We start from the raw sequence: 16,758 nt of genomic DNA on the forward strand, positions 1-16,758 counted from the left end.
ACAGCATACTCACCACTCACGTTAGAAACTCGAACAAAACTTTTAAAACCCATCTATGCTTATATCTTTTCCTATTCTGTAAGTTGTTTGAACTTTTAAAAATGCCATAAAATTAAGACTATTGTTATCAATACCAGTCTGTTCATCTTTCCCCCCTGCCTAACTTTGTAAAAGAAATGACCAATTTAAAAAAGTATTATAGGCTGTTTTCCCTGATGGAACTGGAATAAAAATGATAGCAATATTGCATGTGGGACAAATTACTACTTAAAGTAGGAGCTAGGCTTTTTTAAAGATTTAATTACTAGTTCAGAACTTGGTGAACTTAACTCTTATTTGCTTACATTTTCTTAAAGAGAAAAAAAATCATACTTGAACTGTATGGTATTTTGTCCTTTTTCACATTATTTTAAATAAGTACTAGTAATCCTGTAGTAAAAAAAATTTCAGCTTCATAAAACTGAACTGTACTAGTGTAGTTTTTATTTATTTGGTTATAATGTTTTATTTTTGAGAGAGAGAACACAAGTGGGGGAGGGACAGAGGATCTGAAGCGGGCTTTGCACTGACAGCAGAGAGCCTGATGGGGAGCTTGAACTCATGAACTGTGAGCTCATGACCTGAGCTGAAGTCGATGCTCAACCAGTAGCCTCCCAGGTGCCTCACTAGTGTCATTTTTAAAGACAAAATTGAGAAATGTAATTTTATGTGTTGAGGAAATATTTAAGCAAAATACTGTTTTCTGGACATAGTCAATATTTGACAGTAGTTACAAGTAAAAATTCTAAAATCTGTGTCAGGCTCAGAATGTTTTTATTCTTTGTTTTAGGCGCTAAGTATGCAGTCATCTTCCAATGGCCAGTTTGTAGCTCCAAGTGATATTCAGTTGAAATGCAACTATTGCAAAAATTCCTTTTGTTCAAAGCCAGAAATCCTGGAATGGGAGGTAAGTTCAATTTTGTTATGTATATTATCTTGCTTAAATGAGAGTATAGTAAACTAATAATGGTGTTTCAATTTGAGGATCTATTTCTTAGTGTATAGGGATTCTTCAGAATTTGTGATGATTGAATTATTTACTTTCTTATGGGAATAGCATCGACAAAGGACATGTTTATTTTTAGGTCAAACAAAAATTATTGAAGTCATATTCATATATTGACATTATGTTTGTGATAGTGTATGGAATGTTACTCTGTTTAGCTACATATCTGGAACATCTGTTTGTACCGTGTTTTTTCATTTTTACTCTCATCCTTATAAATATTGTCTTTGAACTGTAATATCTTGTATTGCCTGCTACCTGTATAAATTAAAATTTGTTAGTCACTTAACATATTGTCATTTAACATTTTATAATTGTCTTAATAAAAGAATCCTAATATAAATTTATTTTATTTTCCCTTCTCATCACTCTTGCTTTCACCAGTTTGACATATATTTTTGCCATTAGTAAAGTCCTATCGTTATTGTTTATTTAAATAAGGGAACAGTGATGGATGGATGGATGGATGGATGGATGGATGGATGGATGGGTGGGTGGGTGGGTGGGTGGACGGAAGGATTAACAGACAGGTGGACCTGGCTGAACATTGCTTTCTTGATCAGTGTTCACCCTTGGCCATTCTTTCTTTTCTCCTTTTTTGATGGCATGGAATATGTAATAAAATGGTGTATAAGACATTAGTATTAACAATAAATTGCTCTTGAACCAATATTTGTTAGTGGCTATTGGCAGTCACTCAGTATCTGAGTCTTAGGAGAAAGGTGTAACCAGAACGTGACTACATGAATACTAAAGTATTCTGGGAATCTGAAATTTCATTGTTTTAAATTTAGTCCCTAGAAAATTGTTTAGTTTGTTAATTTGTTTGGTGCTTTCTCAAGAGCACTTAAACCAATTCTTGGAGACTGTTGTTGGTACCCAGTGACGATTTTTAGTGACTGTAACTCTCTCTAAATCATAACAGGAAAAATGTTGAAGGCCTAGTAAGAATAAAGGAATGGTGGGGAATGAAGAAAGAAATCCATAAGCAAGCACATGGAATAATATCATATAGGGAATAAAGATCCTGCCTAAACTGAATTTTGATCATACTAGATGAAATGGAGGTCCCTTCTGTCGATCTCCATGTTAGAACTACCTGGCTTTTGTAGTCTTGGTGTTGATTTTATTTACATGAAGGTTAAGTATTAGGAGGAGTTAATAAACATTGTCTATCAAACTGAATTAGAGTCGAGCCATTCCCTCAGGTGATTGAGAATTCAGAGGCTTTGTTCTTCTCATTCCATGGTTGGCAGTTGTGGTTTCTTTGTTGCTGTTTTTCCTCTTATAGGTTAGATGTCCATGATGGGGCAATTTTCCACTGATGATTGCCTTACTACTTGAGTTGCTTCCTAGACTCTTTCACCTTCCTTATCTTGGTCTTCAGCTATCTTTGCCAAGCGTTAGGTAGATAGATTAGACCTAGTCTGTATCCTTCATAATAACAAAGGGGAAAAGGTGCTGCCCTGTAAATTTTAACTTGATTGTGTTTGGCTGCATATTTGGAGAGCATAGCTCTGGCTTTATAGGTTTGGGGCCAGGAGAAGTAACTAATAATACTAACCTAGCTCCATTCAAGGGAACCAACTGAGTCTCAAGTTTAGCAGCATACTTACGATGGCCCCAAATGAATACTTTATCCATCATAGGTCTGTGATAGGAATGTGATTGAGTCTGCTTGGCTGTACCTACGAAGAATATTTCTTTTTGAGTGAAACTGGTGTTAATGTCATATTTCTCATCTTTTCTTAGTTTACCCATGTTGTATCTTTCATTGTTTTCTACCCATTAATCCAGTTCCCTTAGCAACACCAGACTGCCATCTTGTTTTAGTGGTACCTTTACTATTTTACTGAGCAATTTTGGGGTAGTTAATGGTATTGAAGTTTGTGGAATTATGTCTAAATATAGCAGTGAATTAGTTACATTAGCTGTCTGTGGCCTATTGAAAATGTATCCCCAGGGATTATCAATCACATTAACTAGGTAAATGATTTAAGTTTATTTCTGTAAAAGTGGCTTGTTTATTTCTTAAACTTGTTCTTGAGGTGGTTGTCATATACTTACCAAGGTTCCCATTGTGCATTTAGAACAAAGTGCATCAATTCTGCAGCAAAACTTGTTCAGATGACTATAAGAAGTTGCATTGCATAGTTACATATTGCGAATACTGTCAAGAGGAGAAGACTCTTCATGAAACAGTAAATTTCTCTGGCGTTAAGAGACCTTTCTGTAGTGAAGGCAAGTGTATATACAGTGTTGTTCATAACTTTTATTAATATTTAATGTTAATTTTGTGCCAAAATATTCTCAAATATATTAACTACACATGTCCAGGGTAGCTGTGCAATTTTAGTGTAGCTGAACAAAAAAATTGAATTTGATTTTCTACTGACTTGTTTTGTTATTTTTATTTGTAGACCTCTAGGCCTCAAGGTGTTTTATCTCTAAAAATTTGATAACCTTTTTTCCATTAAAAGGAAGTCTTGAAAATAAAAACATTATCATATGTCGAATCTAAGCATAGAAAATGTGATCTGAAAGTTGATTTTCCAAGTGGAATAGAATTATTTTCCTTTGGGTTCGTTTCCCTGCCCAGCTTACTGCCTAGCCTACAGAGATTTTCTGTATACCAGAAAGAAAATCATATGTGGCATTACTACAGTGGAAAAATACTTTTAGGTTTTAAACAGGCGAACACTGGCTCTTACTATTGTATATTCAAGAATTCTTTTTCTTCTCATTTGCACCTTTGCTGCTCTGGCGCCAGGCAGCTGATTATAGAAATGAACTCCTGTTCTTGATTCTGATTGTCCAGAGATAGGAACCAGGATTGTAACTATGGATTTGGGGCTCTTGGTTATTATTACTTTCCCCTCCAAGTGACACATTCTTGCTCTACACTGGCTTTCACTTTCTATTCTTTCTTTGGTCCTAGGCACTGAACTCTCGCAGCTGTTCTATCTGCTGTCCTCATCTGTGTTTCCTAGTTAGATTCCACTCCTCCCCTCGGATCCATGTTTTATATGGTTTTCTACTGTTAGGGGCAAGAAAAAGGTTGGAGAGTCCTCTAAGTGCCAGCAGTAGTGAATGACCAAAAGCCCAGAAGATTATCTGTCCATTCAGTTAGTGTCTTCATCTAATATGTTATACGTTTCACATAATAAGATTATGTATAAAAGAGGGTATTGCTTATAAAACAAGGCATTCCTGCTTTTATAGGTTTAATTGAGTACATTTCACCTGGAATGAGAAAGGTAAACATGTTTACTGTTAAGATCACAGCTGTGATGAAAAGTGACATAATGTTTCACTGAAAAGATTGATTCTTTATTTTGCTCATTATACCTGAATTTGTATGCATTGACAATCTTTAGTGATTCATTAAGTCTGAACATACTGGTGTTGATGGCTAATATACCCATACGTGATCTTGTATCCTTTAGATAATGTAGATTTTACTAAAATGAATAGACAATCGCAGCGGATAGAGAATTGACATTAAAGAGAATTTTCAATTAGAGGGACTTCTATCTTTAGGCAATAAAAGTTTCAAAAGGATGTGTGTCTTTTTCCTGTTCAGTAATCTATTTTGTGCTTTCTCTGACGACACCTAGTTCTCTGCTGGAACTTGGCAGAAATAACAAAACATGTAATACCTGATACTACCATCAAAATCTAATTAGAAAGATAAAGCTTTAATAAGGTAAAATATTAAAAAGACTTAAATTTCAAGATAACAGAAGTCATAGGACAGTACATAAATAATTGCCAAATAAAGTAATAGAAAAACAAGTAACAGTTTGAGTTCACAGATAAGAAGGATCACTTAAAACTAGGTTAGAGTACAGAGTTCGTGGAGAAGGCGTAATTTGAGCTCCTTATTAGTATGGGTAGGATTTCAGTAGATATGAGTGCATGGTCATTCTTATGTGGCACAGCATGAGAAAGTATGGAAACTTTTTTAATTCTTTTTTTTTTAAGTGTATTTTTGAGAGAGAGAGAGAGAGAGAGAGAGAGAGAATGAGTGGGGGAGAGGCAGAGAGAGAGAGAGGGTGGAGAATCCCAAGTAGGCTCTACATTGCCAGCATAGAGCCTGATGCAGGGCTTGACCCACGAACCATGAGATCATGACCTGAGCTGAAATTAAGAGTCAGACACTTGACTGACTGAGCCATCCAGGCGCCCCAAAACTTTAACAGAGATATTATAGAGATTAAGGCTGATATGTGAAAACACTTAAACTGCTGCATTCATATAATAGACAAAGGAAATACTTATTAATAAGAATAACAACGTTTTCTCTAAACAAGTCTATATACCAGTTTTCCTTTTCTGAAGGTCCTTGTAGGTTGACAGAAAGGTAAGGCTAGAAATTTTGGCTAAAATGCCTACTTAGCTGAGTATATCTTTATGTTTACTCAGTGCTTCTCAACAGTCTACATTGTTTCATTTCTCTAATGCCTATTTGTGGTGTGTTTGCTGTATGATACTTCTATTTAAATAGAGCAAACAAAATAGTTATGAGGCATTGCTAGATTTGAAAGTCTTAGAACATTAATTATTTGAATTCACATGAGATCTAATAAAGTATTCCATATTCTGTTTCAATATTTACAGGTTGCTGATCACACTAGATTTCAGTTTGGGTTAGGAGAAAAGAGGATTTTATATGCAAACTTATAGACTCTTCTAAAAGTTAATGAACTATTTGACCTCTAAGTACTTTCTTCATGTGTTTTTGTTTGTTTGTTTGAATATGAAAACCTTGTGTTTTTCAGGCTGCAAACTATTGTATAAACAAGATTTTGCACGACGTTTAGGACTGAGATGTGTTACTTGCAACTATTGCTCTCAGCTGTGTAAGAAGGGAGCAACTAAAGAACTTGATGGTGTCGTGAGAGATTTCTGTAGTGAAGACTGCTGTAAGAAATTTCAGGATTGGTACTACAAGGCAAGTAACTAAAATTTTTTATTACAGTAGCTGCTTTAACCAATCTTTGATAAGACATTACAGTTATTATCATTACACTTATGGTAGCTTATGTATTTAAAAAATGTGCACACATTAAGCTTAGCCCAGATTATGGAACTCATTAAAATTTTTATCATTTCAGTTTTTCTTTACAACTTGAATAGCATTTTTACTTGTTTTATAACTTAGCTATTCCCCAAAACTAGGATATAGCTTTGTTTTCAGCAAAACAGAATCTTTGTTTTCATTTTAAACTATATTGCTTAAACAAAATAGATTATTTCTTTAAAATTTGTTGGGTCTTTATTTCACCAAATAGAAACTTTTTTTTTTTTAATGTTTGTTTATTTTTGAGAGAGAGAACAGGGGAGGGGCAGAGAAAGAGGGGGGGACAGAGGATCTGAAGCAGGCTCTGTGCTGTCAGCAGACAGCCTGATGTGGGGCTTGAACTCACAAACCGTGATATCATGAGCTGAGCCGAAGTCAGACACTTAACCAACTGAGCCGCCCAGGCACCCCACAAATAGAAGTATTTTTGATAAACATGATCAGTGTTGAACAGTAGCAGGTAATTGTTTTAGGCACTTATGATGTGTTTTGAAACACTTTGTTCTTTTTTACCTTTTAAATTGTCAAATTGAAAAGACACTATATGAATAGAGACCAAAAACATTTAATTTGAAACTGTGAATAAGTGTGTGCGTGTGTGTGTCTGTCTGTCTTATTAAAATCTACTTCTAGAAGAGTGAAGATAAGTCACTTGTTGTCCGCTGTATTTTTTTTTATATAAGAAAAATGAGTGTATATTTGAGCTTTGTTTAGTCAGATATTACCCAAGAAAACGTTATTAGTTCATATGTCCGTAACAAGGAAAACCATGTCAATGTTAAAACTTCATTATAGTTGCACTTCTAAAGCATGTGAAGACAGACATCATCATAACTTCAAAACTGAAATATTGCTAAAAGAAATAAAGAGTAAAATGGCTGAAACATATAGAATATCATTTAGTTCACTTAGTGCAAGTGATTATCGTTAAATGATACTATTTAGGAGAATTCTTGGTGTAGTTCTTGAATGTCTGCAGCTCAACATATTAAGTAACATTTTTTTAAATAAAAAGAAGATACTTTCCAAGTTGTAAGAGTTGTGGAGGCTAAGAGTTTTGGTGCACTTCATTATTTTACTGTTGCTTCTGACTAATTTAAGTTGTCTTACAGTTAAGGTTCAAATTTTAGAAACACACAGGACAGGGGCGCAAAGGTGGCTCAGGAAGTTGAGTGTCTGACTTCGGCTCAGGTCATGATCTCTGGGTTTGGAAGCTTGAGCCCTGCATCGGGCTCTGTGCTGACAGCTCAGAGCCTGGATTCTGCTTCGGATTCTGTGTGTCCCTCTCTCTTTGCCCTCCCCTGCTTATGGTCTCTCGCTCTCTCTCTCACTCTCGTTCTCAAAAATAAATAAACATTTTTTAAACATTAAAAAAGAAACATACAGGACAAACATACTAACACCCTCTAACATGCATTTCTTTTAGTCTAAACCAACCTCTTATTTTGTTATAGACAGTGGCAATTTTGAGAACAATTGCTCATAATGTTACTTTCGTACCTTTAAAACCTCAATTTTAGTTTAGCACACGTGAACACTGTCCACTGTTTAGGAGGTTTTATTTTTGAAAATTCGTTTTGGGTAACCTCAAAACAGTAAAGTGGCTACAGATGGGAGAATTCCATTTTATTCTTACGGTTACCTTTTTGATAATTTATTTTATAGTTAGAGAGGCAAAGTTGTTACCATGTGATAATGATGATTTCTCTGTTATTTCACTGTATAAATTTCTGCTTAATTGTGAATCCAAACCTTTAATTAAAAAAAAAATTTTTTTTGGAGGATTTTGTTTTTTGTTCAAAGGACGCTGAAAGTATGTCTCTGTTTGGCTTCTTTCTTTGAATGAATTCTTGTTTTCCTTTTATATTAAAATAGAGAAATCTTTTGGTGGGTTCTCCCCCCCCCCCCCTTTTTTTTGGGAAAGCAAAGAAGTGTTCTTTGGCAAATGACCACATTATTCTAGATGTTGCCATTTGTTCCATTTTGCTATTTATTTTAAAGGATAATTGTATCTAATATTTTTATTTATGCACTGTTTAATGAGGAAATTTTGGCGAGGCAGTGCATTTCAGAACATATAAGAACATGTTAGTTTAATAACCAGTTGTTATTATCTGTTGGTTTAATGTCAGTATTCTATACCTTAAACACATATTTATTATTTGTCTTATTTTAAGCCCAACAAATGTTTGTATAATATGCACTATAACATTATTATATACTATACTAATCTGAGGAATAAAGGTAAGAACATTTTTGTCATGTGGTAGGGATTTTTAAAGCAAGTAATGACGATTTTTCTGTGTAATCAGTAGGAATACCGGCTTTGAGATGCAGAGTTGCCCCCCTCATTCATCATAGGCTTCTCTGTGAAGGCAGCCAACACTAATCAGAGAGTACGTTTGCTCTGTGTGCTTTCCACTTGAGTCACATTGTATTCTTCCACGTCCCATGAATCTCTTCTGCTCACCTCTCAAAAACGTAGTGAGTTGAGTCCCCACCAAATTTCGGTTATTTTGACCTTCTTTCCTCTTCCACTTTTGAAATTTAAGAACTCAAAAGTTTTACATTTTTAGTTCTTTAAAACATGAGACCCTTTATACAGTCCATCCAGCTTTTATTAGAAAAATCATTTTTTAAAAAGTGTGTCATCAAGGAAACTTTGAAAGCAACGGCTAGCCAACCCAGTTGTTAACTTCACCTGTAGTCATGAGCATTGCTACCTAACCAGAGGAGCACATACATTGCAGTTTCCACCTTCTCTTAGCTTTGTGCTTCAGTTGGAGAGACTATCTAGAGTACAAGTGACTTGATGTTTTTATTTATTTAAATTAAATATTTATAATTCTTATGCCTTAACATTTTTGGCTTATGTTTGTTTTACTGGACAAGACGTTTTGAATGATCTGTTTTTGGCATTATAATGGTTTACATTTGGATTTAAATAGAGGCTTATTAAATACTCTTCTCTTCTAAATTGGAACACATGCAACCAAAAGATGTTGAGAATAAAATTAACAAACATTTTTTTCTTCTCCCAGATAATTCTTTAGAAGGAAGTAGATTTTACTTTTCCTCAAAATAAATGTTTCCAGGCATATTGTGAAACCAGGTGGGAAGATAGTTCTTCGATCTCTATAAGTTAAAAATATGGGGAGAGAGAGGAGTTAGTAGTATTATAATGGAGTGTGATATGTTTAATGTAAAGCTAATTTAAAAGACCTACTGTTTCTTCAGAATACTTCACAGTACTTAGTAGAACTAATAATCTTGATTTAAATGTTATTACTTCAAATTACAGTGTTTTAACACAGGTTTTGACTTGTTGTCCAAACCAGTAGTAAATGGTAGGGGTATTAAAGGCTTTAATGTGAATACCCTCTAATAGTATAAAAGTATGATTTATGGGTTTTGATCAAATTAATACTTATGTTTTAGTAAATCTGAGTCATAAAAGGAGCTCAGTAAAAAAGATTGGGCTTTAAAAACTTTGTGTTTTGTAAAAAAAAAAATTGCTGTAAGTACTGATTTTAAAAGATTATTTGTTTTTGAAATAATTTTAGAAAGGGAATATCTAATATTCTTACTTTAGATACGCTTTTTGGATAACTGAAGAATTCCTAGCACTTTGTTAGATCTTATTGATAAAATAGGAAACAAGTAGATACGAAAGTTACAAAGATGTATATATGTCACCCAAAAATGAGAATTTGAAATGGCCAAATAATAGGGACTGCATCAGTACAGGCTGAATGAATAACCCTTTGTCAGTTACTGAAGGAGAAATTCCTGTATTAGCTGAGATGTTGGATTAAGAGTTTTGAATTAAGAATTTAGCACCTGCGTATTTAGGTTGTTTGAACTGTTGACTGTTACCCCCTTTCCCCCCCACCCCGACCCCTTATAACAGACAATCCCTGATTTTCCACAGTGACAGGGAAACCACTAAGTAGATGATGAAGTGGTATTTTTTTAAACCAGCAATTAAGTCATACTTCAGTTCTTTTGCATAGAAATGTTCGGCTTTTCTAAGAGTTCTCTTCTGTGGTTGGGAAGAAGTGGTTCTGGTAAAGGAATGATGGTCATTTTTAACCATGTTTCCCAATTAGTCATTGTATTTGAAGCTCAATTCCAAACACTTGCATCCAGAATTTGCATGAGTGGTTGTAAAAGAAAAAAACCAAATGGAAAAAAGGTTTACAACTTTTAAAACTTTGATTATGGCATTAAATTTGGGATTAGGATTGAGTACTGCTATTATCCTTCCATTCTGAAAATGTGTATACACGTTTTGTTTCCATTTGCACATTGGCATTAATTTTGCTCCTCTTCAGATACAGAGAAATCAAATTAATTCAAACAAATTCAAATTGTTTTGAATCTTTCTGGAAGAAAGGAGCTTCAAGCACAAAATCCAAATGTCTATAGTAATCATGAAGTGATTTCATTGTTCAGATTCTTTGAATATAATGTGCTGGGCTTTATGTCCTTGACCTTCTAAGTTACTGTGGAAATGGAAGTATTTTAAGAGTTAGCATAGTATAGGTAGTGATTTGAGTAAGTTTTACACAGATTGATTTGGGTTTTAGATATTACATGGAGAACCTTCTTGCAGCATTTTACTTCTGTTAGGATTTGTATTCTCTAGTTAACTCATATTAATTCATTTTGTCTTTCCATTGTCTTTGTAACTTGTTTGATTTGGATTGTCTGCCTTGAATCCTGTCTCTGCATTTTTAATGTTTGACCTTACACAAGTCACTTGATCTGTTTGGACTTTAGTTTCCAGCATTGTGTTGAGGATTCCAGGGAGTAGATACGACATGCGGGGCTTTTATTTTTCAGGTTCTCGAATGAGGTAGTCAGGCAACAACTTCACTTATGCTGTGTTCTTACACTGTTTAGACTCAATGGTTAGAAGGTTAAGCTTTTGATTTCTTCCTTTGAGCTTTGTCTTTTAGTGTAAAATGTGAAAAGGGAACCAAACACTGAAGCTTTTAATACTTCAGAGGTTATTTTAAAGAATAGTTTTTGGGTGGTGACCAGGGACCTTTTTCTTTATTGAGTAAAATATGACCTGGGTGATAGTAAGTGCTAATTATACTGAAGTTACCACATAGTCTTACCAGCAATATAAAATTTGAGGTCACAGTTCTTTGGACAAGAGATGTGATATTGGCATCACTTAATAGTCATAATTTATACTACAAATCTTCATTCATTTAACATTTATTCAGCAGGAGAAATACCTGACCTGGAGAAAAAAAAGAGCCTGTGTTCTAACCTTGGGGTATGTTTGTTATATAAGACCTGTTTATCAACAAAATCATTTGTAATATTCCTGACTAGGAATTTTGATACAGTATTTATTCATAGAACTCCTATTGAAACATAAAATGAGAGATTTCAAAACCCACAGTATAGAACCATAGATTACGTAGAGTAACGAGGAAAAACCACGTGATTATTATGAACGTAGTATGTATTGCTTTATCAAAACTTCTAAGTTGTTAAACCAAAGGGTGATTTAAGAAATATGGTAATTTATTTCTACTTTAACTGGATCAGATACTTAATTATGAAAAGAACTGTATTTGAAATTAACCATTCATATCCTTTGGTCCACTCATTGATCAAGTTGTTAAGAATTAGTGAAAATGGGCAAAATTTAGGGGATCACTAAAAAATAAAAATCTGTCTATTATGGATTCACCATCATAAGGTTTAACTTTTTATGTATGGATTTTATTTTTGTTTTGTGGGTTTTTTTTTTTTTTCTCTTTCTTTTTTCTTTTTTTTTTTTGCCTATGAAGTTGTTAGACTAGTTGAGGGTGAATTGTGTTCCTAGAGGTAGGTCAAATTTGTTGTCTTAAAGTATAATTATTTTTCAATCAGTTAAATATTTTGAGTATTTGAAACATGAACATGAAGTTCTTGTTAATAGTTAAATCAGTGTATTTAATAAAGCTCTTTAAATTTATTAAACTGTTGAATACACTTCAACTTAACACGCATGATTTTCTCATAAGAGCTTGTTTCAGAGTTTTTCTGGTCTGACACAACTTCTTTAAATTGATTTTTCATGAGCTATCAGTTGAACGCAGGAAATCTGTTTATTACTCAGAGATTTTCAGTGTAATGATTGTAGAAAACTTCTACAGTATGCCATTAAGAGTCCTCAAAATTATTTTAAAATATTAAAATATACTGTACCTATTTGGTCTACCAATGTTCACTTTTTTAGGTTATCCTATCTTTGTAATGCTGGCCTTTAACTTCTGGTAAGTATAGAAAGGATTTTGATAATTAGGTAAATTGCTACAGTTTTTTCACTTTTATTGTGGATTTTATTGTATGTTTATGATTCATACCATTTTTTATCAGAAATTGTTTTATCACATTTGGCAGAATTACTGATAAACTTTTAGAAATCTTTTAAAATATATATCTGACTTTAAAAATTTTTTAATTTGAAATGTCTGATACCTTCCTTTTTTTTTTTTTTTTTTTTTTTTTATTAAGGCTGCACGGTGTGACTGTTGTAAATCTCAAGGAACACTTAAAGAGAGAGTGCAGTGGCGTGGGGAGATGAAACATTTCTGTGATCAACACTGCTTACTACGTTTCTACTGTCAGCAAAATGAGCCCAACATGACAACTCAGAAAGGACCTGAAAACTTACATTATGGTATGTAATAATTTAGGTGGTAACTTGAAAAATCTGTACAGCAGTGTTTAGTTTCTAACCGATCTGAATTCAAAGCAATGATAATGAATAGTTGATTTTTGACCTCGTTTACTAGCAGATTTCATAGTTTTTCTGGGTGGAAGTGCCCCACGTGATATTTCTGTAGATTTATTGCTTTTTATTTTATCCTCTTTTAAAACTTTAGTGCTAGTTAAAAGCAATGCAATTCTGAATGAAAACCATTTTTAGCATATCGTATATGCTGAAACTCGGTTTGGAGGAACAATAAAAACTCTTTACAAGTTGTGACTTATTGAAGAGTTAAACATAAGAACATAGTACTGACCCCAAAGCAGCGCATACTTTTTGAGAGGACAAAATGGGAAAAGGGTTAATTCCACTTATTTAGCTTTGTGTCGCAGCTCTCACATTTGATATTCTTTACTTAAAATAGCTTAAAATATTTTCTTCATTAACTCTTTTTAAAAATCAGTAACGTTTAACGAGAAATACAGATTTAGAACATTGTGCAGAAAGTGTTACTTGTCTTATTTTTAATTTGTTTGTTTTCAGATCAGGGTTGTCAGACGTCCCGAACCAAAATGACAGTAAGTATTATTTAAGTAAAGTACTAAGTGTTGATTTTTTAATGTGGGTATGAATAAAGAGTCCAATTTAATCTGATCATAATAATAAAATAATTTTACTTTCCCCTGTTGGGACAGTTGAAGTATTCAGCTGAAGTACCCAGCATTAACACAGATACTTTGAATTACTTATGGCCTCTACCCACATTGGAGGAGATAGACATATAAATGGTATTGAAGTTGAAGTGCCTATAATCTTTAAGGCAGTAGCAATAGTATGTTTGAAATGATTGACTGAATGATTGTGTCTGTTCCTGGTGGCTGTGAAAAAACTTCTCAACTATTTAGTAGAAGGTTGCCAGGTAGAAAGGGATGAAAAGTAGGAGAAATGTGCTAAGGGCATGCATAACTATTCATGAGGGCCAAACTTAAGGGGGACCTGTGGTGAACTCAAGGGAAATGAGGGTAAAAAGAGGGGCTGGGCCAGATTATTAATGGCTTTGAGCATATATTTCTCCAATAGGTATCTGAAGATATATGTTGGGGCCCAGAACTTGTGAGTTTTTAAATATGAGAAATAACTTTCATAACATGTCCTGTGGACTTTTTTTCTTTTTTCTTTAGCCTTTTGGTGTAATACATCAAATTCTGCTTTATGTTAGCATTTTAAGACTTTTGTAGTTTGAAAGTGGCGGCCATTTGAGTAATGAATAAGAGAGGAGGCAAAGTTTTGCTATACTCTGAAGCACATTGAGATACCCTTTTGTATGCTGAATAACAATAATCACCAGTGTTGGAATGCAGGTATTTCTGGTATGCTTACCCAAGGGAACCTCTATAGGAGTCATTTATTGGCATTATATTAACCCTCTGAGCTAGTTTTTATCTTGGTAAGAAAGAACAAATCAGTGGTTCTTAGCTCTGGCTACACATTAGAATCACCTGAGGAGTTTTCAGAACTTTCCAATGCCTACGCCCCAACTCAGAAATTCTGCATTTTTAGAAAGTTCTTGAGGTGATTTTAATATGTAACCACAATTTAGGATCACTGACATTGATGAAAAATTGGTGATTTTACATTATTCCATTCAGTTTTTGCTTGTGATGTTAATAGTTAGAATCCTAGAAAGTAAGAGTGCTTTCTCCTTTGCTTTCCTCCCCTATACGTCATCCCCTCTGCCTTGTGGAAAATTATATTTAAAATCAGATAATTCATAAATACTTTGAAGACTTCGGCTGAATCCTCTGATTTCAATACCAGGCACTTTTATCCGTAATGAGGAATATAAGGATGGCCACTCCCTATTTTGTTAACTTTGTACAGCCATAAGGCAATTTCTAGCCTTGTTTCAAAGGCTTTAAGGCACCCCTTCTACCAGCACAGTATTAAATACTTTTTTCCTCTCAGAGCACTTGAGCCACATTATTATGACAGACAGGATGGTCTAGGGGAGAGTAAGTCAGTGTGCCACCGCAGCTATTACCTTTTGTCTTACTAAAGCCCTCTCCCATTTTTTCCTTGTAAGCTTTTGGAATCTTAATTCCTCACCCATGAACTTCAAAGGGTGAGAGCCTAGCTGTATAATTTTGGACAAGTCCCTTCAGAGAAGTTCTCTGTGAATTTCCTTATTTGTAAAATGGGGATGAAGATAGTGCCTGCTTCAGGGTTATCACATAGTAAGTATTAAACACATGGTAGCTGCTATGTTCCAGACCTCATAAAGGCGGTATGTATGGTAGTTAAGAACATAGGCTTTGTTGTTAGATGAATTTACTTGAGTCCTGACTTCAGAATTTTTAGCTCTGTCATTGTTACCAGGTTGTTAATTTCCAAGCCTTAGTTTTCTCATCTGTAAAGTGGGAGTGATTAAGTGACTTACTTCTTGTAATGTTACAAGAATTAAATAACCCATTTCATGAGTTACGTAAATTTGGTGCTTTACATAATGTCTTAGCCCATTCGAACTGTTGTAACACAGTGCCCTAGATGAGATGACTTACAAACAACAGAAGTTCTCACAGCTCTGAAGGCTGGGAAGTCGAAAATCAAGTTGCTAGTGTCTGGTGAAGGCTCACTTCCAGGTTTATGAACAGCTATCTTTTCACCGTGTCTTCATATGGTGGAAAGGGGTGAGGAATCCCTAGGATTTTTGGGGTTTTTTTAAGTTTATTTTGAAAGGGAGAGAGAGAATCCCAAGCAGGCTCCACATTCTCAGTGCAGAGCCCAAGGCAGGGCTTGATCTCACGAACCATGAGATCATGACCTGTGCCAAAATCAAGAGTCGGATGCTTAACAGACTGAGCCCCCAGGCACCCCAGAATTTCTTTTATGAGGGCATTAATCCATTCATGAGGGCTCTGCTTTCATGACATAATCACCACCTAATGACCACACCTTCACATGCCATCACATTGGGTATTAGATTTCAACATATGAATTTTAGGAGGATACAAACATTGTAGCACATAGTCCTTGGCATGAAGCAAATACTCAACAGTTGGTCGCTTTTGTCATTATAATTTTCATTGTTTTGGGTCCTCCTTCAGTACTTATTTTTTTGAGTTTTTATTTATTTGAGAGAGAGAGCTTCAGCTGGGAAGGGGCAGAGAGAGAGAGAGAGAGAGAGAGAGAGAGAAAATCCCAAGCAGGCTCTGCAGAGTCAGCACAGAGCCCAACGTAAGTAAGGCTCGAACTCACGAGACTGTGAGATCATGACCCGGTCAAAATCAGGAGTCGGCCCTTAGCTGACTGAGCCACCCAGGTGCCCCAGGTGACGTAGTTTAATTGACATGATGTAATGTTTCTGGAATGACAGGAAGTAAAACATTGAGTAATCTAGGACATACATGATTTTGGACCCCTTATTCTTATGTGGGGTTTCTAAAGTATTTTGCAGTTTGGACCGAACTTACCTAGTCTTAGTATATAATAGATACACAATAACTCTATGTTAAATTATTCTTTCCATTTTACAGTTGAGGAAATTGAGACATGAGATTGAGTCAGTTGCCTGATGTTAACACAGCAGTAGTGTTAGAAATAAATTCCCTAGGTTCTTGTTCACAGCTCTTTTTCTTAGCTGATTAATTATGTGGTTTGAAATCCTGATGAATCTAGAATAAGCTCATACTAGTACCAGCCCTGTGGCCATATGTATTAGTTTTTAAAAATTTATATCTTTCCACATCTTAAAATATGCACAGATAAATTTATTAAACAGTGATAATGTTTTTTTTTTTTAATTTTTTTTTTTTCAACGTTTATTTATTTTTGGGACAGAGAGAGAGCACGAACGGGGGAGGGGCAGAGAGAGAGGGAGACACAGAATCGGAAACAGGCTCCTGGCTCTGAGCC

The 16,758-nt window shown here is 34.6% G+C and overlaps 1 protein-coding gene across 6 annotated transcripts in view; it reads left to right on the top strand.

The window, feature by feature from the left end:
* The window catches only part of ZMYM2 (zinc finger MYM-type containing 2), a 103,325-nt gene that overhangs the window by 60,231 nt on the left and 26,336 nt on the right, over nucleotides 1-16,758 (top strand). For all 6 annotated transcript variants that reach the window (XM_045443884.1, XM_045443857.1, XM_045443864.1 and 3 more), the window contains 5 exons: nucleotides 830-946; nucleotides 3,136-3,286; nucleotides 5,827-5,999; nucleotides 12,651-12,816; nucleotides 13,390-13,424. In XM_045443884.1, the coding sequence (XP_045299840.1) occupies nucleotides 830-946; nucleotides 3,136-3,286; nucleotides 5,827-5,999; nucleotides 12,651-12,816; nucleotides 13,390-13,424 (642 nt within the window). The remainder of the gene's footprint in view (nucleotides 1-829; nucleotides 947-3,135; nucleotides 3,287-5,826; nucleotides 6,000-12,650; nucleotides 12,817-13,389; nucleotides 13,425-16,758) is intronic.

This window comes from Leopardus geoffroyi, chromosome A1 (assembly GCF_018350155.1).
Source record: "Leopardus geoffroyi isolate Oge1 chromosome A1, O.geoffroyi_Oge1_pat1.0, whole genome shotgun sequence".
NCBI classification, from domain to species: domain Eukaryota; kingdom Metazoa; phylum Chordata; class Mammalia; order Carnivora; family Felidae; genus Leopardus; species Leopardus geoffroyi.